This window comes from Ambystoma mexicanum, chromosome 8 (genome assembly GCF_040938575.1).
Source record: "Ambystoma mexicanum isolate Mex_15411 chromosome 8, UKY_AmexF1_1, whole genome shotgun sequence".
NCBI classification, from domain to species: domain Eukaryota; kingdom Metazoa; phylum Chordata; class Amphibia; order Caudata; family Ambystomatidae; genus Ambystoma; species Ambystoma mexicanum.
In genome coordinates this window covers 1,509,591,208-1,509,613,381 of record NC_090929.1, presented here as the reverse complement: position 1 = coordinate 1,509,613,381, position 22,174 = coordinate 1,509,591,208, and the positions used below count along the sequence as shown (strand labels likewise).

At 48.4% G+C, this 22,174-nt stretch overlaps 1 protein-coding gene across 1 annotated transcript in view; it reads right to left on the bottom strand.

The window, feature by feature from the left end:
* Window positions 1-22,174, bottom strand: part of PDCD11 (programmed cell death 11) — a 1,291,633-nt gene that overhangs the window by 133,908 nt on the left and 1,135,551 nt on the right. The window contains exons 30-31 of the mRNA XM_069611704.1: window positions 16,928-17,041; window positions 16,104-16,265 (exon numbers count right to left, since the gene is read on the bottom strand). Of these exons, the coding sequence (XP_069467805.1) occupies window positions 16,104-16,265; window positions 16,928-17,041 (276 nt within the window). The remainder of the gene's footprint in view (window positions 1-16,103; window positions 16,266-16,927; window positions 17,042-22,174) is intronic.

Genomic DNA, 22,174 nt, shown 5'->3' with positions numbered 1-22,174 from the left:
CTGCTTAGATTCACATGCTGTGCATAGGTCCGACATCCAGTGGTCACTGCGGAGTATTGCATTTTGTTTTTCGTAGTCGAAAAGGGGACGTCGACAAGGCGTGTCTGTAACACTATCCCTATAGTGACGTGCGTTGTACCCACAATCCCTCACGCGTCGAGGTCCCTCTGTTTGTATTTTTCTGCCCTGAGGGAGCCTTTTAGCCGTGAGTGAGTACAGAAAAGAGAGAAATATATATAAAAGGATGTCTATGTTCCTTCCATCCGAGCGGGGAGGAAGGGTGGGCGCATGTGAATCTAAGCAGATACAACCATCAGAAATGCTTTTACGGTAAGTAATGCATTGTCTTCTGATGTTTGTTAATCTGCTTAGAATCACATGCTGTGCATAGACTAGCGAGCAGTACCCGGAGTTGGCGGTGGGTTATGAGAAGGAACAGTAGAGAAAAGATGTCTTAATACTGCCTGCCCAACCTGGGAATCAGATTTAGAGTGTGCATCTAGACAGTAGTGTTTTGTAAAGGTGTGCACAGAACTCCAGGTTGCCGCTTTGCGGATGGACTCAAGGGGAACATTTGCAATGAATGCTATGGAAGCCCCCGTGCCTCGAGTGGAATGTGCTCTTGGCTTGAAGGGTAGTTCTCTCTTAGCAAGAGTGTAACAGAGAGTGATGCATTGAACAATCCATCTAGATATAGTGGATTTTGAGACCGCATCTCCTTCTCTTCCTGCTGCCACCGAGACAAAGAACTGATTAGTCTTTCTCAGTGGTCTGGTTCTTTCCATGTAGAACATGACAGCTCTGCGTACATCTAGTGTATGCAGACTTTTTTCTCCCGAGCTGGAAGGGTTTTGAAAGAACGTTGGTAGTTCTATAGTTTGGTTTACATGAAATTTCGAGATGAATTTAGGTGCAAACCTTGGGTGTGTGCGTAGAACCACCTTATCTTTGTGAACTGTTACGAAGGGGTCTAGTACAGAAAGAGCCTGTAGTTCACTTACTCTCCTAATGGAGGTGATAGCTATTAGGAAAGCAGTCTTAAGGGTGATATCTTTAAGAGTTGCCTTGTGCATGGGTTCGAAGGGAGGGCCCATGAGTCTGGAAAGTACCACATTTAAGTCCCATCCGGGAGCTGGGTTAGCTATCGGAGGGTGTATCCTCTTTACCCCCTCCATGAAGGCTTTGATAACTGGTATCTTCCACCACGACACTTTAAGTTGGGAAGTGGTGTATGCAGAAAGTGCCGCTAGGTGGACTTTAATGGAATTGAACACTAAACCTGAATCCAGTAAATGGGTCAAGTATAGAATAATGTCAGTAGGAGAGCAGTCAACTGGGTTGATGCTAGTACCTCTACACCAGATAACGAATCTTTTCCATTTGCTAGAATAGCAGTGTCGAGTATTAGGTTTTCTGGCTTCCCTGAGGATGTCCATACATCTCTGTGGGAGTTGTAAATGTCCAAACTCTATGATCTCAGGAGCCAGGCTGCTAAGTTCATGGTCTGAGGGCATGGATGCAGTGTTCTGCCCTTGTCTTGTGACAGCATGTTGTACGGGCAGGGAAGTTTCACTGGGGGAGATAGGGACATCTCCATCAAGTGAGCGAACCATGGCTGCCGGGCCCACATTGGGGCCACTAGTATCATTGTAACCTGCTCCTGATGCATCTTGTGCACCACTTTGTTGAGAAGGGGAGTCGGGGGAAAGGCGTAAACAAATTTCCCTGACCATAGAATCGACAGACCGTTCCCCTTGGACTGGTTCTGGGGGTACCTGGAGGCGTAACTTTGGCATTGTGAGTTTTCCAGAGTTGCGAACAGGTCTATTTCCGGGAATCCCCATTGAGTGAAGACGTCTAAGACGATGTCTTTGTGTAATTGCCATTCGTACTCTCCGGGCAGGGGGAAGTCTCTGCTGAGTTTGTCTGCTAGAAGATTGAGTTCCCCTGGTACATGTTGTGATAGTAGGAACATGTTGTGTCTGAGAGCCCACTTCCATATGTTCTGGGACAGTTTGGACAGTCCTGGAGAGTGAGTGCCTCCTTGCTTGTTGAGGTAGTACATGGCTGTGGTGCTGTCTGTGAGGACCATCACTGTCTTTCCTTGTAGCTGTTTCTGAAAGGCTTTCAGTGCTTTGAACACCGCTAGTAGTTCCAGCAGGTTTATATGCTTGGATGCTAAGCTCGGAGTCCAAACTCCGTGGGCCGTCTGATGGGATAGGTGAGCCCCCCATCCTGTAAGGGATGCGTCTGTGGTTAGAGTGGCTTCCACTGCGGGTGTGGCAAAAGTTTTCCCTAATAACAGGTTTTCTTTTGTCCACCACCGTAGCGAGAGAACCAAGGCCTGCGAGACCACCACTAGATCGTCCCATTGTCCGCTGGCCTGACACCACTGGCTGTAGAGCCACTCTTGCATTGGGCGCATGCGCAGGCGCGCGTGAGGTACCAAATAAATACATGACGCCATCATCCCTAGCAAGCGCATTGCTTTGCGTACCGTCACCTCTTGGCCTGCTACATAATGGGGAATCTGAAACAGCATGTTTTGGACCCTCTCGTTGGAGGGGAATACGAGGCCGTCCTTTGTTTCGAATTAGAGCCCCTAGGAATTGTTTGATTTGGCTGGGGTCTAAGCTGGACTTCTTTTCGTTGATGGAGAAGCCCAGTTGGGACAAAAGGTCTACGGTCTTTTGGGTATTGGAGAAGCATGTTTCGTAAGAATCCCCTGTTATGAGCCAGTCGTCGAGGTAAGGGTATACCGGGATGGATAATCTGCGCAGGTGGGCCGCTGCCACTGCCAGTACTTTCGTGAATACCCTTGGTGCAGATGCTATCCCGAAGGGTAGTACTCTGAACTGGTAGTGTTTGTCCTCTATCTTGAACCTGAGGTATTTTCTGTGCGATGTCAACATTAAAATATGAAAGTATGCATCTTTCATGTCCAGTGTTGTCATGTAATCCCCTTGTGATAACAGTGGGATTACCTCCTGTAAGGTCACCATACGAAACTTTTGGGGTTTGACAAATATGTTCGCTGGGCGCAGATCTAATACAGGGCGCATGGTTAAGTCCTTTTTGGGTACAAGGAAGTACACTGAATAAATACCTTCTGTTACCTGTGATAGGGGGACGGGCTCTATAGCTTCTTTCTTCAGTAGTTCTTCCACCTCTTGAAGAAGAATGGAGAGGTGTTGCGGTGTCATGCGTCGGTTCCGTGGGGGTTTGTACTTCGGGGAACCGTTGAACTCGATGCAGTATCCGTGGGCTATGGTGGATAATACCCAACGGTCTGACGTGATTCCCTCCCATGCTGAAAGGAACGATGTTAGCCGGCCCCCGACCGGTGATGCATGGGAGGGGACCCGAATTTTCGGGTCATTTGCTGGTATTGGGCGTGGAACCTCTGGGGCTGGAGCCACGACCTCTTCCTCTGCCACGGCGTTGGCCTCTTTGACTGAACTGGGTGTTACCCTGGTTAGTGGGCCAGTTGGAGCCAGAGTAATATTGTTGTTGTTGGTTCTGCTGCTGTCTTTGGCCACGAAAGGAGCGTTTATTACCATAGCCTCGCCTGTTAGGGGGCCTAGAAATTTGATCAAGAGTCTTGATGGTATCAAACTCTTTTTTAGCATGTTCTAGGGCCTCATCTACTGCTTTCCCAAACAGATGCGTCTGTTCAATGGGTTTATTTATGAGGGAGGCTTGGGTTTCGGGCTTAAAACCTGAATTGCGTAGCCAAACGTGGCGTTTGAGAAGTATTCCCTGCACTAGGGAGCGGCCAGCCGTCTCAGCGGCATCTAGGGAGTTCTTAACGATGCCCTGGTTTACCAGTGTGCCCTCTGATATTATAGCTAGCAGGCGAGAACGCAGAGGTTCAGGTGCTTCCTCTGCTTCGCTGCGCAGCTTGTTCCACTGTGCATCTGCGTAGCTAGCTAAAAGTGAGTTGTTATTAGCAATTCTAGTAGAGAAGGCGGCGGAGGTCGTGATTCTCTTCCCCAGTGCGTAGAGTTTTTTGCCTTCTTTGTCTGGAGGTGCTTCACTAGTGGATAGTGGCACCCCTGCTCTTTTTCTTGTGTTGGTAACCACAAGGGAGTCCGGAATAGAGTGTCCTCTGATGTATAAAGGGTCAGAGGATGAAGGGCTGAAGAGCTTTTCTATTCTAGGGTTGACCCCTCTTACTAAAGCTGGGTTAGTAAGGGAAGGAGAAATTCTTCTTTTAATAGAAGCCAGGAGTGGAATAGATTGGCTAACAGGGGCTTTTTCTTTGATGACTTTTTCTACAAAGTCAATGTCTGGAAGAGTTTCCCCTGTATCTATTTCAAAATGCGCTGCTGCCTTGCGCAATAGTGCATTGAGGGAAGGTTGGTCATCTATGGGAGAGGAGTTCCCATGTGAATCCTTGAGAGGAGAAGGGAGAAAGGCATCAGGGTCTGAATGTACTGATGGGGATTGCCAAGGCTGCACTGACGGTGAATGCCAGGGCTGCGAGGTAGCTGTATCCTCTTCAAAACCTGTAGCAGTGGTGTAAGGATCTTCTTCGAACCCCTCTTCCTCAAGTTCTACCTCTTCTTCTCCACCCAAACACTCCTCATCTTCTTGGAGGTATTGCTCCTCCTCAGTGAGGTCAACCAGCCTAGGAATCTTGACTCTAGGGTCATCCTGTGGCCATTCTCTTTGTCTTTTGTGAGTGGGTGGGTCCTGGTTTCCTAGAAACCTTTCCATTTTCTCCATGCAAGAATGGAGTCTTTCAAGGGTCTCATGGGGTACCCCTGAATAGTCTAGAGGGGGGAAATTAGTGTTTTCGCCTTCGAATCGTTTCGAACGCTCCCACAACGTCGACGAGAGGTTCCCGTCTCCTTCTGAAAAGCCTTCAGGTAGTTCGGAAGCGTCCTTTGGAGAAAGGGGCAGTTCCTGGCTACTTTTATGTTTTTTCGACGCGGTATTCGACGTTTGTTTCGTCGTCCGCGTACGTTTGTCTTCGGCGACAATTCTCGCTAGGCTCTCGACCACGATCTTGTCCGTCGAGGGCTCTGGTGTCGACGTTGTGTGCGTTGCGCGTTGTACCTCGATGGTCGCTCTATGGAGCGTTGCGTCGGATGTTTTTGGGGTAGCGCCCGTGTTAGATGGAAGCCCAATCGCTGGTCGCGGCTGCGTTTGCGGGTGGGGCTTGTGACCTTTACGGTCTGCGGTAGACGCCGGAGTGCCCTGCGTCCCCTTCGGCGCTGATGGATCCTTCGTTCTCGACGAAGAAGAGCCGTGGGTAGTGTGTTTAGCCTTATGGGGTTTGTGTGCGTCCTTGTCGCCGGGGTGTTCATCCCCATAAGCAGGGCGTGAGCCGAGCCCGTCGGGGCCGGGGACGGACGACGAGGAGCGGGAGCGCTCCTTCTGGGGGTTCATGACTTCCGTAATGGACGTCGAGTTATCGCACTCCTCGTCACTTTCAGTAACAGCGGCAGCGGGTGAGGAAACTGACTTCGACATCGCGTAGTCCGCCCACCTCTTAACCCTACGTTCTTTAAGAGTCCTGGGTTTTAAGAGCTTGCAGGCTGCGCAGCTGTTCTCTATGTGATCGAGGGGTAAGCAACGATTACAGAGCTTGTGCTTATCTTTCCAAGTATATTTGCCCCTGCAGCATGGGCAAAACTTAAATGGTGTCCTCTCCATAGCTGAGGCAATAATAGCTGGCGATAACAACCCCAAGGGAAAGAAAGGGGAGAAAGAAAGACATTCTCAAAGAGAAGAGACAAAGTTCTAACCCCCACTCTCCCTACTGTAAGTTGGCCGTCGAGGCCAGGCCACGTGTTCGGCAGCGCCGAAGGATCTCCTCCGCTCTTCCTCTCCGTCGAAAATCAGTTCGGCGGAGAAACAGCTTCACAGCTAACGTCGAGGGGGAGGGATCGTTATCAGTATATTAAGTTATGACAAAAGGACCGAGGTCCGTGGCAAGTATAGCAATGTCTCTCTAGGAGCTCCGCGAAAGGCGACCAGAAACTGGGCGGAAAAAAACAATCTGAGGGACCTCGACGCGTGAGGGATTGTGGGTACAACGCACGTCACTATAGGGATAGTGTTACAGACACGCCTTGTCGACGTCCCCTTTTCGACTACGAAAAACAAAATGCAATACTCGGCAGTGAACACTGGATGTCGGACCTATGCACAGCATGTGATTCTAAGCAGATTAACAAACATCAGAAATTATGTTTCATCTACAAAACTCCAGTGACATTTGAAGTGCCCATTTTGTCTGCATGGAAAACGTCAGCCCAAGGCAAGCCCTGTTTCTGCCTGTGGGCAAAACTTCACAAAGGAAAACTCCAACTTCCAGCCTGGATGTTACATCTCCCATCTAATGACTCTCCTCACCCTCGTGATAAAATGTCTTGCTGAAGGTGTTGAAAGCCCAGTGTTCTCCAGATCTACTGGCTCTGACAGCAGGGGCTTCAACAACAACAAAAGTCACTCTTGGCTGGAGCACGACTAATACGTGTGAAAATGGGGGCTGCAACTTCAAAAGAGCAAACTACCTACTTCAGAGAGACTCAAAAAAACCCTGGTCACAGGCTGACCCAGTGAAAAAAATGTCCGGAAGGCAGAAATTGACATTTGTACCACATCAACATTCACAATTAATTTAAAAGGAGTATTATTTAAGCCTTTTTCTTAGCAACCATAATGTGGATTGATTTCATATGTGTAGCATTTTTATGTAATTTACAGGCTATTTTGGGGATATATAATGCATCAAGTAGGGATATGCTTAATAACTTACATCTTCATAACTGTTGTGATTTTTATGGAAACGGCATAAGTGTGCCACATGGCCATGCTCCATCGTACGGATTTGGCTGTCGGCTTATCTAATTCTCAATGATTAGCTAAATCAGAAAATATGTTAGGTATATCACTTGCTAGTAAAATTATGAAGTTGTGATACATAACTAGTTTTGCCAAAATGTTGAACAAAGGGGAATAGACATATGTTGCTACAGACCACTAAACCAATCCTGACGTGGAGGCTGGGTTGGGAAGGAGAGCGTGGGTTAACGGTCCAATCCTAGTGGCAGGGATTATTGCAGGGTACTTCCCCAACATTGTAAAATTGGTGATGCCTGACAGCTGTAAGGAGATACCAAAGGAGATTGCTGAGTGTGCATCTGGGTGGAGCAGTCTATTTCTAGGAAGGCCTCAAAGCTGTGTCCTGTGGTGGATAGCGGGAGGCCATCTTTGGGAGTGGAGTGACCAGAACCCTGCCCTATCTTTCCAGAGTGTCCTGAGATGCAGTTGGCTTTCCTGAACCTTAAAAAAAGCTTGCTACGTAAGTAGAACTAAGACCTGGAAAACCAAAAGGTGGGGGGGTCTGCTTGCATTGAATCTTTTCCCTTTATAGTGGGTGGTGGGGCAAAATTGTGTAGATCTTTAGCCTATACAACCAACAATATTAATTTAATTAATTCCCCATTTGGCAGAACACTACTGGGTGAATTCTGTTGAAATTCGAAATTAACAAAGCTCACTTCCCAGTGTGTGCGGAAAACTATAGCCTATAATTTAATTGGGTAAATCTTGTTGTCCAGCTGACCCCGACTTCTTTAAGGAAGAGGGGTGTCTTTGTTCTTAAATCAGTCCAACCTTTTTATCCAGCTTCCCCAACACATGCCTTTCAGTAAGGGGGGGTCTGAATTCCAAAATTTCCCAAGCATTCCAATGTTTCCGTCTGACTTCCCAACATAGACCAAAGCAAAGGGGTGGGGTGGAGGGGTCCTTAAAAAGCGATAAATCACCCTGTGTTTATTTTAAACCAAAAGTTTGGCCGATGACAATGCATTACTTACCGTAAAAGCATTTCTGATGGTTGTATCTGCTTAGATTCACATGCTGTGCATAGGTCCGACATCCAGTGGTCACTGCGGAGTATTGCATTTTGTTTTTCGTAGTCGAAAAGGGGACGTCGACAAGGCGTGTCTGTAACACTATCCCTATAGTGACGTGCGTTGTACCCATAATCCCTCACGTGTTGAGGTCCCTCTGTTTGTATTTTTCTGCCCTGAGGTAGCCTTCTAGACGGGAGTACAGAAAAGAGATATAGAAAAGGATGTCTATGTTCCTTCCATCCGAGCGGGGAGGAAGGGTGGGCGCATGTGAATCTAAGCAGATACAACCATCAGAAATGCTTTTACGGTAAGTAATGCATTGTCTTCTGATGTTTGTTAATCTGCTTAGAATCACATGCTGTGCATAGACTAGCGAGCAGTACCCGGAGTTGGAGGTGGGTTGTGAGAAGGAACAGTAGAGAAAAGATGTCTTAATACTGCTTGTCCCACCTGGGAATCAGATCTAGAGTGGGCATCTAGACAGTAGTGTTTTGTAAAGGTGTGTACAGAACTCCAGGTTGCCGCTTTGCAGATGGACTCAAGGGGAACATTTGCAATGAATGCTATGGATGCCCCAATGCCTCGAGTAGAGTGTGCTCTTGGCTTGAAGGGTAGTTCTCTCTTAGCAAGAGTGTAACAGAGTGATGCATTGTACAATCCATCTAGATATAGTGGATTTTGAAACTGCATCTCCTTCTCTTCCTGCTGCCACGAGACAAAGAACTGATTAGTCTTTCTCAGTGGACTAGTTCTTTCCATGTAAAACATGACAGCTCTGCGCACATCAAGTGTATGCAGGCTTTTTTCTCCTAGATTTGAAGGATTTTGAAAGAACGTTGGTAGTTCTATAGACTGGTTGACATGGAATTTGGAGATGAATTTCGGTGCAAACTTTGGGTGTGTGCGTAGAACCACTTTATCCTTGTGAACTGTTACAAAGGGATCTAAAACCGAAAGGGCCTGTAGTTCACTTACTCTCCTAATGGAGGTAATAGCTATTAGGAAAGCAGTCTTAAGAGTGAGATCTTTAAGAGTTGCCTTGTGCATGGGTTCAAAGGGTGACACCCTGAGCCTGGTGAGTACCACATTTAGATCCCAGTCGGAAGCTGGGTTTGCTATTGGAGGGTGTATTCTCTTTACCCCTTCCATGAAGGCTTTGATTACTGGGATCTTCCACCACGATACTTTGAGTTGTGAAGTGGTGTAAGCAGAAAGCGCTGCCAGGTGTACTTTAATAGAATTGAATATTAGACCCGAGTCCAGTAAATGGGTCAGGTACAGAATAATTTGTGTGGGAGAGCAGTCAACGGGGTTGATACTCTTCCCTCTACACCAGATGACAAATATTTTCCATTTGCTAGAATAGCAGTGACGAGTGTTAGGCTTTCTGGCCTCTCTGAGGATGTCCATGCACCTCTGTGGAAGTTGTAAATGTCCAAATTCTATGACCTCAGGAGCCAGGCTGCTAAGTTCATGGTCTGAGGGCATAGGTGCAGTGTCCTTCCCCTGTCTTGTGAGAGACATTTCCAACAAGTGAGCGAACCATGGCTGTCGGGCCCACATAGGGGCCACCAGTATCATGGTAACTTGTTCCTGGTGCATCTTGTGCACTATCTTGTTGAGAAGGGGAGTCGGGGGGGAAAAGCGTAAACAAATATCCCTGACCATGGAATCGATAGACCGTTCCCCTTGGACTGGTTCTGGGGGTACCTGGAGGCGTAATCTTGGCATTGAGAGTTTTCCAGAGTTGCGAACAGGTCTATTTCTGGGAAACCCCATTGTGTGAAGACGTCGACGACGATGTCTTCTTGTAACCGCCATTCGTACTCTACGGGCAGGGGGAAGTCTCTGCTGAGTTTGTCAGCTAGCAGATTGAGTTCCACTGGTAGATGTTGTGATAGTAGGAACATGTGTTTGAGAGCCCACTTCCAGATGTTCTGGGACAGCTTGGACAGTCCTGGAGAGTGAGTGCCCCCTTGCTTGTTGAGGTAGTACATGGCTGTGGTGCTGTCTATGAGGACCATCACTGTCTTTCCTTGTAGGTGTTCCTGAAAGGCTTTCAGTGCTTTGAACACCGCTAGTAGTTCCAGCAGGTTTATATGCTTGGATGCTAAGCTCAGAGTCCACGCTCCGTGAGCAGTGTGATGGGATAGGTGAGCCCCCCATCCTGTAAGGGATGCGTCTGTGGTTAGAGTGGCTCCCACTGCGGGTGTGGCAAAAGTTTTCCCTAATAACAGGTTTTCTTTTGTCCACCACCGTAGCGAGAGAACCAAGGCCTGCGAGACCACCACTAGATCGTCCCATTGTCCGCTGACCTGACACCACTGGCTGTTGAGCCACTCTTGCATTGGGCGCAGGCGCGCGTGAGGTACCAAATAAATACATGACGCCATCATTCCTAGCAAGCGCATTGCTTTGCGTACCGTCACCTCTCGACCTGGCACATAATGGGGGATCTGAAACAGCATGTTTTGGACCCTCTCGTTGGAGGGGAAGACGAGGCCGTCCTTTGTTCGAATTAGAGCCCCTAGGAATTGGTTGATTTGGCTGGGGTCTAAGCTGGACTTCTTTTCGTTGATGGAGAAGCCCAGTTGGAACAAAAGGTCTACAGTCTTTTGGGTATTGGAGAAGCATGTTTCGTAAGAATCCCCTGTTATGAGCCAGTCGTCGAGGTAAGGGTATACCGGGATGGATAACCTGCGCAGGTGGGCCGCTGCCACTGCCAGTACTTTCGTGAATACCCTTGGTGCAGATGCTATCCCGAAGGGTAGTACTCTGAACTGGTAGTGTTTGTTCTCTATCTTGAACCTGAGGTATTTTCTGTGCGCTGGCAACATTAAAATATGAAAGTATGCATCTTTCATGTCCAGTGTTGTCATGTAATCCCCCTGTGATAACAGTGGGATTACTTCCTGCAAGGTCACCATACGAAACTTTTGGGGTTTGACAAACTTGTTCGCTGGGCGCAGATCCAATACAGGGCGCATGGTTAAGTCCTTTTTGGGTACAAGGAAGTACACAGAATAAATACCTTCTGTTACCTGAGATAGGGGGACAGCCTCTATAGCTTCTTTTTTCAGTAGCTCTTCTACTTCTTGTAGAAGAATGGTGAGGTGTTCCGGTGTCATGCGTCAGTTCCGTGGGGGTCTGTACTTCGGGGAACCGTTGAATTCGATGCAGTATCCGTGGGCTATGGTGGATAATACCCAGCGGTCTCACGATATTCCCTCCCATGCTGAAAGGAACGATGTTAGCCGGCCCCCGACCGGTGATGCATGGGAGGGGACCCGAATCTTCGGGTCATTTGTTGGTATTGGGCGTGGAACCTTTGGGGCTGGAGCCGCGACCTCTTCCCCTGCCACGGCGTTGGCCTCTTTGACTGAACTGGCCTTTGTTACCCTGGTTAGAGGGCCAGTTGGTAGCAGAGTAAAATTGCTGTTGGTTTTGCTGCTGGCGTTGGCCACGAAAGGAGCGTCTATTGCCATAGCCGCGTCTGTTAAGGGGCCTAGAAATTTGGTTAAGAGTTTTGATGGTATCAAACTCTTTCTTCGCATGTTCTATAGGGCCTCATCAACTGCTTTCCCAAACAGATGTGTTTCTTCTATGGGCTTATTTATCAGGGAAGCCTGGGTTTCCGGCTTAAATCCCGAATTGCGCAGCCAGACATGGCGTTTGAGAAGTGTTCCCTGAACCAGGGAACGGCCAGCCGTCTCTGCGGCATCTAAGGAGTTCTTTACGATGCCCTGGTTTACAAGAGTTCCCTCTGAGATTGTAGCTAACAGGCGTGAACGCAGGGGTTCTGGTGTGTCCTCTGCTTCGCTGCGCAGCTTGCTCCACTGTGCATCTGTGTAGCTAGCTAGTAGGGAATTGTTATTTGCAATCCTAGTTGAAAAGGCGGCGGACGTCGTGATTCTCTTCCCAAGTGCGTAGAGCTTTTTGCCCTCTTTGTCAGGTGGTGCCTCACTAGTGGATAGTGGTACCCCTGCTCTTTTCCTTGTATTAGTAACTACGAGGGAGTCCGGAATAGAATGGCCTCTGATGTACAACGGGTCAGAGGGCGAAGGGCTGAAGAGCTTTTCTATCCGAGGGTTGACCCCTCTGACTAAGGCAGGATTGGAAAGGGAAGGAGTTATTCTTCTCTTTATAGAAGCCAGGAGCGGAATAGACTGACTAACAGGGGCTTTTTCTTTAATAACTTTCTCTACAAAGTCTATGTCAGGAAGAGTCTCCCCTGTGTCTATTTCAAAATGCGCTGCTGCCTTGCGCAAAAGTGCATTAAGTGAAGGTTGGTCATCTATGGGAGAGGTGTTTCCAATAGGTGAATCCTTGGGAGGAGAAGGGTGAAAGACATCAGGGTCTGAGTGCACTGATGGGGATTGCCAAGGCTGCGAGGTAGTTGTATCTTCTTCGAAAGCTCCTGCACTAGTGTAAGGATCTTCTTCAAACCCCTCTTCCTCATGTTCTTCCTCTCCACCCAAACACTCATCATCTTCCTGGAGGTATTGCTCCTCTTCCGTGAGGTCATATACGGCTGTAGAAGAGGGAAACAGCCTAGGAATTTTGACCCTAGGGTCATCCTGGGGCCATTCTCTTAGTCTTTTGGGTGTGGGTGGGTTTTGGTTTCCCAAAAACCATTCCATTTTCTCCATACAAGAATGGAGTCTTTCAAGGGTCTCATGGGGACCCCTGAATAGTCTAGAGGGGGGAAAATCAGTGTTTTCACCTTCAAAACGCTTAGAACGCTCCCACAACGTCGAAGAAAGGTTTCCGTCGCCATCTGAAAAGCCCTCCGGTAGTTCCGAAGTGCCCTTAGATGAAAGGGGCAGTTCCTGGCTACTCTTATGCTTTTTCGGCGTTTCTATAGCTTTTTGTGCGGTATTCGACGTTTGTTTTGTCGTCCGCTTACGTGTGTCTTCGGAAACAATTCTCGCCAGGCTCTCGACAACGAGTTTGTCAGTAGAGGACTCTGGTGTCGACGTTGCCTGCGTTACGCATTGTTCCTCGACGGCCACTCTATGGAGCGTTACGTCGGATGATTTTGGGGTGGCGCCCGTGTTTGATGAAAGCCCAATCGCTGGTCGCGTCTGCGGGTGGGGCTTGAGACCCTTACGGTCTGAGGTAGACGCCGGAGTGCCCTGCGTCCCCTTCGGCGCTGATGGATCCTTCGTCTTCGACGAAGAAGAGCCGTGGGTTGTGTGCTTAGGCCTATGGGGTCTGTGTGCGTCCCTGTCGCCGGGGTGTTCATCCCCATGAGCAGGGCGTGAGCCGAGCCCCTCGGGGCCGGGGACGGACGTCGAGGAGCGCGAGCGCTCCTTCTGGGGGTTAATGACTTCCGTAACGGACGTCGAGTTATCACCCTCCTCGTCACTTTCTGTAACAGCGGCGGCGGGTGAGGAAACTGACTTCGACATAGCGTAGTCCGCCCACCTCTTAACTTTGCGTTCTTTAAGAGTTCTTGGTTTCAAGAGTTTACAGGCCGCACAGCTGTCCTCCTTATGATCGAGGGGCAAGCAACGATTACAGAGCTTGTGTTTGTCCTTCCAAGTGTATTTGCCCCTACAGCGTGGGCAAAACTTAAAAGGTGTCCTCTCCATAGCTGAGGCAATAATAACTGGTGATAACAACCCCAAGGGAAAGATAGGGGAGAAAGAAAGACATTCTCAAAGAGAAGATAAAAGTTCGAACCCCCACTCTCCCTACTGTATGTTGGCCGGCGAGGCCAGGCCACGTGTTCGGCAGCGCCGAAGGATCTCCTCCGTCTCTTCCCCTCCGTCGAAAACTTGCTCGGCGGAGAAACAGCTTCACAGCTAACGTCGAGGGGAGGGATCTTTAACAATATGATAAGTATAATTAAGGACCGAGGTCCGATAGTAAGTATTTGCAATGTCTCTCTAGGAGCTCCGCATAAGGCGACCAGAAGCTGGGCGGAAAAAAACAATCTGAGGGACCTCGACGCGTGAGGGATTATGGGTACAACGCACGTCACTATAGGGATAGTGTTACAGACACGCCTTGTCGACGTCCCCTTTTCGACTACGAAAAACAAAATGCAATACTCCGCAGTGACCACTGGAAATCGGACCTATGCACAGCATGTGATTCTAAGCAGATTAACAAACATCAGAAATTATATTATTGATCAGTGTAATTATTTTGTGAAGTGGAATTGGCAGAAAGAGTACAATGGTTTGTGTGTTCTTTTTAACTCACTTTTGTTATTTATTTATGCTGAGAGAAGTGGATTGTGTTGTGCCATGGATAAAGTGGTGTTTTGAATATTTTCCTGCTAATTTCTATTACGGTTAATTTAAATAAATAACAATATATTTCCCGTACACCGGCCTGGTTCTTGGCTCATTGTTAGCTAGTGTCTGAGATAGGGCTAAAAAAGAATCTGTTAAACAGTTTGTTGAATAACCACTTGAGTGGGGGGAGGGAAGGAACACCCTGTGTTGAGGGTGGCTTCTCAATAAACCGTTACAAATACTCATTACTCTTTAGGTGCAAGATATCTGGGCCAACCCAAAACGTACTATAGGTACTCTAACACTCTACCCAGGATTACACACTTGACTGACCCTTACAGATATATACTGTGACACCCCTGCAGGGTTGGACTGGGGCATAACACTGTCTTGGGCACGAATGAAAAATTGGTGGACAGTAACAAACGGCAATTCATTCCTTTTGTGACAATGTTTGAGTAGTATCCAAGGGGGAGGGTTTTGATCAAATCTGATGCAAATTGTGCATTGTAAAGCAAACTAATTCAGTAACACTGTTCAAAACTAATAGCCGCATGGTGAAGTTACTTATCAAACTGTTGCCCACTTTGACCAAAAACTTTGCCACACTAGCATTTTGCGTTTTTTGGTTTGGCATTGCCCTATTTGCCAGTCCGAGCCTGCACCCCTGCTACACCCAGCTCAAAATTGATCACACGAGACACCTTGAACACCATAAGATCATGCAACGTGCAGAGGTGCGGTTTGTAAATCCCACAAAAGTACCCATATGTTCTCCTTCGAGCCATCTATGTTGATCCTTCTTCGTCAACAGAAGTAGCTTTCAAGGCATAACGGTGCTACACAGATGGCTCAGTAAGCTCATGACTCTGAATAGTGGGATACAGTAACCCTGCTCCACAAGTGGTTCAAAATGCACGCTTCTAGAAACTACCAGGGAAGCCTGGAGAAAAGGAGTGAAATCAATGGTGAAGGTACAGTAGGCCATGTTCAGCAATCTCGATTTGGTGATGTAGTGATCAGTAGCAATGTAAGCAATGTAAAGAGGTCGGCATGGGTAAGTCATGTACAAATCGTTCACATCTTCTGAATGGCCCAGATTGGGAAGAGCTCCGGAGGACGGTCGCACGTTAAAAAAAGTAGCCAAATACATATTAAGTTTAACAGCAGGAACCTCGGTGAAGTAAATTCAGCTGGCAGCGTCTCTTGAGCATATGGTGACCCACGAGTTGCAGCCTTGTACGTCTACTTTAGGTAGTGTGTGTTCAGGATGCCAGATTATATACAGCTATTCAATGTGGTCCGATCCCGCTAGACAACTAAATTGGAAAGTCTAGGAACGTTGCAGCAATGCAGAAGTAGTGTTTCTGTGAAGGTTACATAGAAGAAACTCGGCTTTACTTTTTTACTAATTTGTAAAAACGACCGCTTGTATTGCAGAGAGTGTGATGAAGCAAAGTCCTCCCTTTTAAATCTTAAGAGCCCTGCAGATTGCTCTACATTTTCGAATTATGTTGAAACCTGTTTTAAGAGGTGCTCGTTTTTATTAACTATTTCTGTGTGAATATAAAGAAGCAAGTCAGGAACCGTCACGTCAATAATGTACTTTGTGTGTGCATGACTTCAAATCTATTGTATTTGTGCTAAACATTTCTATGGATTTGACTTCTGAAAATGAACATTTGTAGACACACGCATACACTAGCTGAAAATAAAAGTTGTGGCTACACAGTGCAAATCATTTCTCTTCAATCGCGGTTCAGTGGATGTGTGTGTGCTTCCATTACCCGAATGGATGCATTTATTCTGTGACTGCTAGAAGAGATACCTCTCACTACACGCCACACAGCACGCCCTGCCGCCCTGGCTGAATGAACTGGCACAGACACATTAGCTTAAATGGCGCAAACTGGCTGTGTTTTTTTTATTTTGTTTTTTTAACATGCCCCTGAAAGCCTGCCGCTTATTGAGACTGAGAATACTGCACCTTGGACTGCTGCTCTTCCTCGTCCTCATCCTCGTCGCTGTCCGAAGTCTCCGCTTCCGGCTTCTGTGGCTGGGACCCTTTCAGGGAGTTCAAGCCGACATCCCAGGCGAAACTGGAAGAAGTCTGAAGTCTTGCAGCCCCAACCGGCGCAGCTTTCTTGGGCTGTTGGTAGAACATTAAAATGATTTGTGAAAACAGTCTTTTCAACTCATTCGTGTAAATAATAAAGAAACATGGATCAAAATTGCCTATGAAGAGCGGCAGGCGTTTTACATTTCAACCCGTGCATAACTTCACCTCGCACAGAAGACGGGGGCATCAGACAAGGGGAAGGGAATAGGGAAGAACTTAAGGCTGTTGCCAACAAAAGCATTTGGGGGCTCGGGGGGGGGGGGGGGGGGAATGCAATGTTTAACGACATTGAAAATGACAGTCCAGGCGCAGGTGGGGCATTCCATCCGGATAACCAGCTTCTAAAAGAGACGCCCTCTAGCGGCTGACGGAAAGTGGTGGCGAGTGGGCCTTCTCAGGGATATGCAATTCTGCCCCCAATACGTGGACAGACTCCCGCTCTTGTTTAAATGTGTCCCAACGTATGCCACCTAGAAGTCAAAACTTGTGCTGCCCAGGTTGCCCCCCGTACGAAGCAAAAGTGGCTGCAAGAAATACACAGGCCATCCGTTTGGATCCATAGGTTTGCTCCACACCCTGCATTACTGTTAAACCACAGTACTGCTGTACCCCTTAAGCATCACCTTAGGTTTGCTACACATCCTGCATTACTGTTTAACCACAGCACTGCGGTGCCCCCCCTTAAGCATCACCTTCGATTTCTTTTGAGTGGTCGCATCGTCATCTTGCTCACGAAAGTACACCTCAACTCCACTGTCATCCTCTTCTTTGGGGGCACGAGTTTTCTTTTTCTTAGGAACGGTGACCTGATACAGCAAAGAATGCGCGGTGAGTCATTATAGTACATTACATTTTGCAGAATGCATATGTGGGTGCAAGAATACAATCCCATCAGCACGCACGCCCAGCCCTAGGTTCTTAGATCACAAATGCTTGACCTCCACAATGTTGTGTATGATGCAGAATCCCAATGTTCGAGGTCGCCATAGTATGAAATCGCGATGCCCACCTGTCAGGTGAGGGCTTGGAAAGACCAGATCGGAGGGAGGATTTCCTTCAAACTAGTCCTCCCCCTGACAATGGTCGCTGAGCACTCTGGCTTCACGCTAAGGAAAGGAGTGGGGTAGCAGTAAGATACAGGTTGTCACAAAGGGAGTCTACATAATATATTACCCGAAACACTCATACACAGAAACTAACTAAGTTATGCATCAAGAAATAGCGACGGTGCACGTTAAACGTATTGCAAAAACAGTATTATGTCTAAAAGACAATAATTAAAGCAGTAGCACACAGTTTAGCAGGTGACTAAAATGCACAACCTATTCTAGGAGATGTAGAGAAATGTTGGAAACGTATGAAATGGCAAAAAAGGCCATCAACAAGCATTGGCAAAGGCAACCACTTTGTCTTTTGTGTAGGCGCATGATAGGCATGCCCTAATGGAACTACATGGTGATAAGATGGCAACAGCTGGCAAATTGCGCTAGTACCAGGGCATTATGTGGTAGTGCCTGGCAAAAGCCTATTTAATGCCTATTCAAGAGTCAATGCTTAATTTTAACAGGAATTCAGCATAAGGAACACATTCAAGAACACAAACATTGCTTACAAATAAAGTGACTGAGGACACACTTGGTTAAGACGAACAAGTTACTTACCAACTGGTAACGTTCTTTCGACAGGTTGTTCCTCCAACGTATTCCACAACTTTGACATGTAATGTCCACAGCTGTGTACTTCGGGAACATTTTCGGCAGTGGGCGTCCTGTGTCTCTGGTGTCGGGTTGATGTCCCTTGAAGGCCTCTGTCGAGGGCGACATCACCAGATGTTATAAATAGGACGCACAGCGCCCGTAGCCTCAGTTTATGTTTTTTCCCCCATAACGTGTGGCATGCACATACCCAATGCTTGCTTGACTGCACATAGCCTTGCGGGAACGTAAGCTGCAATAGCATAGGAAATTCTCCAGAGGGGCAGGCTGGTAGCGTGATGTGGAATACGTTGGAGGAACATCCAGTCGAAAGAACGTTACCAGTTGTTAAGTAACTTAAGTAACTTGTTCTTCAAATGTATTGTGTCCTCCAACGTATTCCACATCTTTGACAGACTCCCAAAGCAGTACCAGAAAATGGAGAGGGGGAAAAGAATTTAGAGTACCCAATCAGATAGCTGAATAAAGAACCGCCTTACCAAAGGCCATATCTTGACCATGGAGCGTATCCAGGGAGTAATGTTTAACAAAGGTGCAGATAGAAGCCCATGTGGCTGCATCACAAATATTCCTAATAGGAACTCCCCACTGCAGGGCTGTGGAAGTAGCCACACCCCTAATGGAATGAGCTTGCAACCCTTCAGGAGGGTCCTTGCCCGCCAAACGGTAACATTCAGTAATGGTGAGGCTAATCCACCTGGACAAGGTCTGTTTGGTAACAGCCTGGCCCAATCGGTGTCCAGCATACCCGACAAAGAGTTTGATCGTACACTCTGACCCTGGACATCCTACAAATATAAAAGCTCACAGCTCTCCTAGGCTCCAACCTATGGAGTCGCTCCTCTTCCTTACCAGGATGAGGAGGATAGAAAGAAGGAAGAACCACTTTCTGGCTTAAATGAAACTCGGACACTACCTTAGGTAGAAAGGAAGGACACACTCTCAGTACAACCCTATCCTTGTGGAACACGGCAAAGGGTGGCTTTGATGAAGTAACTGCAACCAAGAACACAGTCTTGAAATACAATAGTCTCAAAGGACAAGAGTGCAAAGGTTCAAATGGAGGACCCATCCGGAATTTCAAGACCAAATTCAGATCCCAAACCGGCACCTGGAATGGGGACGGCAGGAACACATTAGTGAGCCCTTTAAGAAAATGGGACATCAAAGGAATCTTAAAGTAAGAACATTCTTCAGACGAGCGCCTGAAGATAGACAGCGCCGCCAGGTAACCCTTAATGGTACCTTCTTGAAGCCCCCTGTGGCCCAAAGAAAGCAAGAAAGATAGAACCACAGGAATGGAACACTGAAAAGGCTCAACGTTTTGTCCTCTGCACCAGTCACAAAACATACGCCAACGGTACAGGGATTTGGTTGCCGCCCGCCTGGCCAAAAGCAACCACTCCATCACGTCATGCGGGAGGTCCCAATCCTTATAACTCAACCTTTCAGATACCAAGCGTGAAGGTTGAGAGTCTTGACCTCTGGATGGAGCACACCGACCCACCTCGCGCGAGAGCAGATCCTCTCGGTAAGGCAGACGGCGTGGAGGACAGATGGACATTTCTAGAAAGTCCAGGTACCATGCTCTCCTGGCCCAATCCGGAGCAATGTGGATCATGTGGTGATCCGAACCTCTGTAACCTCCTTAACACTTGAGGAATGACTGGGCCCGGAGGAAACGCGTACAGAAGTGGGAATGACCAATCCACTACAAATCCATCTCCTAAGGCTCCTCTCAGAGGAAATTCCCTTGAGCAGAATCTCCTGCACTTCCGGTTGGCACTGGTGGCGAAGAGATCCACTTGCAGGGTTCCCCAAAGGGCGAAGATCTCCAAAAGGAGGACTGCCTGAACCAACTCCCACTCCTCCTGAGAGATCGTGCTTTGCCTGCTCAGAGCGTCCGCCGCCGCATTTTCGTATCCGGCCAGATGAACTGCCAAGATCGAAATTTCCTGCTGGATGGCCCAGAACCAGAGCTGCATTGCCTTTCTGCACAACAGAAGTGACCCTACTTCTCACCCCCTTTTTTGTTGAGGTAATGCATGGCCACTGTGTTGTTCGTCATGATCAGGACACTCTTCCCCCGTACAGAGGGCAGAAAAGCCTTCAGGGCTAGCCTGACGGCCCTCAGCTCTAACAGACTGATGTGGAGTCTGGAATAAGACGGAGACCAACGACCGCTTAAAGTCGCTGGCGGTAAAGTCGTTGGCATGAGCGCCCCATCCTGTGAGGGAAGCGTCCATCACTACAGTCACCTCCGGCCACGGTTGCCCCCTCATCAGGTTCCCTTCGTTGGCCCACCACAGAAGATTCTGGGAGACCGAGAGTGGAATCTGAACAGGAACCATCATCTTGCCAGAGAACTGCAACCACTGCGTCTAGAGAACCCATTGCAGGGATCTCATCCGCAGCCTAGCCTCCAGCACCAGAAAAATGCAGGATGTGATGATGCCGTGCAACCTTAAGAATTCGAAAGCCGGGAGACTCTGGGGGCTGTTGAAACTTGTCCACCAACTGCACAATGTGACGAGCCCTCACCTTGGGAGGCGAGCACTTCCCCAAGGACGTGTCCAACACAGCCCTGATGTACTGGAGCTGTTGGGAAAGTGTCAGATGCGACTTCTTGAAATTCAGGGAGAAGCCCAGCCTGTGGTGGGTGCGGCAGGTGAGACCGAGGTGATCCAATGCTTTCTCGGGAAAGCACGCCCAGATCAGCCAGTCGTCCAGGTAGGGGTAGACGTGAATCCCCCCCCTCGCCTGAGGTACGCTGCCACCACCACCATTAGCTTGGTGAAGACCCTCGGTGCGGAGGTCAATCTGAACGGCAGGACCCGAAACAAAGTGCGAGTTGCCAGCCGCAAACCTCAAGGTACTTTCTGTCCTTGGGATTAATCGGCACATGAAAGTAAGCATCCTGTAGGTCGAGAGACACTAACCAATCCTGAAGTTGAAGGGCCTGGAAGACTTGAGAAAGAGTAACCATTTTGAACTTGTTCTTCCTGAGAAGTTTGTTCAACCAATGCAAGCCCATGATGGGTCTCAATCCCCAGTCTTTCTTTGGAATCAAAAAATAAGGGGAATACCATCCCTTGTTCCTCTCCACTACAGGCAATAGTCCAATAGCGCCTTTCTCCAGCAGGTTTAGGATTTCCTGCGCAAGGAGCGGATCCAGAGGTTCAAAGAGTTTCCCCGGTGGATTGTCGTGAGGCCGCTGAAGGAAGGGAAGACAGTAGCTGTGGGCTATGGTCTCCAGAACCCACACATCTGAAGTAATGGCTCGCCATTCTTCGAGATGCTGAGACAGTCTGCCCCTGACCGGCGAACCATGGGACATGGCCTCATGACTGTTTGGAAGCAGCTGCGACAGTGCCTGGAGGCAAAGAGGCAGCTGCCTGAGCGGCTTTGGCACCACGATTTCCCTGACCACCACGGGTACTTTTTCGCTGGCCTCTTTGACTGGCGGTCTCTCTCGTTCTACCAAAGGAGCAGTAGTAACGAAAAGAACCTCCCCTCCATTGCTGTCCCCTAGGACGGAAAGGCGGAGGTTGACGCACAGCCGCGCTTAAATATTTAGCCGCAGCTTTCGAGGTCTGCAACCTCTCAAGGCTCTAGTCAGCCTTGCTGCCAACAAATGTGCGCCATCAAAGGGCATGTTGAGAAGACGGGCCTGCATATCCGGAGAAAAACCAGACTTCTGCAACCACGCAAATCTGTGTATAACATTGCTCGCAGCCATGGATCGGCTAACACTGTCGGCCGTATCCAAACCCGACTGAAGGGATTCGCACATGGCATCCTTGCTGTCGTGCACGAGAGAAGGAACCCATCCCTTTCATCCCCCTTAGGAATATGCTCAGCCGCTAAAGAAACAGTTCCACAGAGTGTGTGAAAACCTCGCCAAGGCACAAGTGGAGTTGGCCGATTTCAAGGCCATGCTCCCAGCAGAAAATACCTTCCGGGCCCAACCGTCTAAGCGCTTGTCGTCCCTATCCGGAGGGATGGTAGGGTACGCCGCCTGCCTAGAGGTGGCCGTAGCCGCCTCAACCACCAAACTCTCTGGAGTGGAGTGAGTAGATAAATAGCTGGGATCGCTAACGGAAGGGCGATATTTCTTTGTCAAAGATTTATTAACAGCCGGAAGAGATTCCAGGGACTGCCAAGCAGCTGCCACCCTTTTCTGTAAGGTGAGATGAAATGGTAAAACTGGGTCAGAGGACGGAC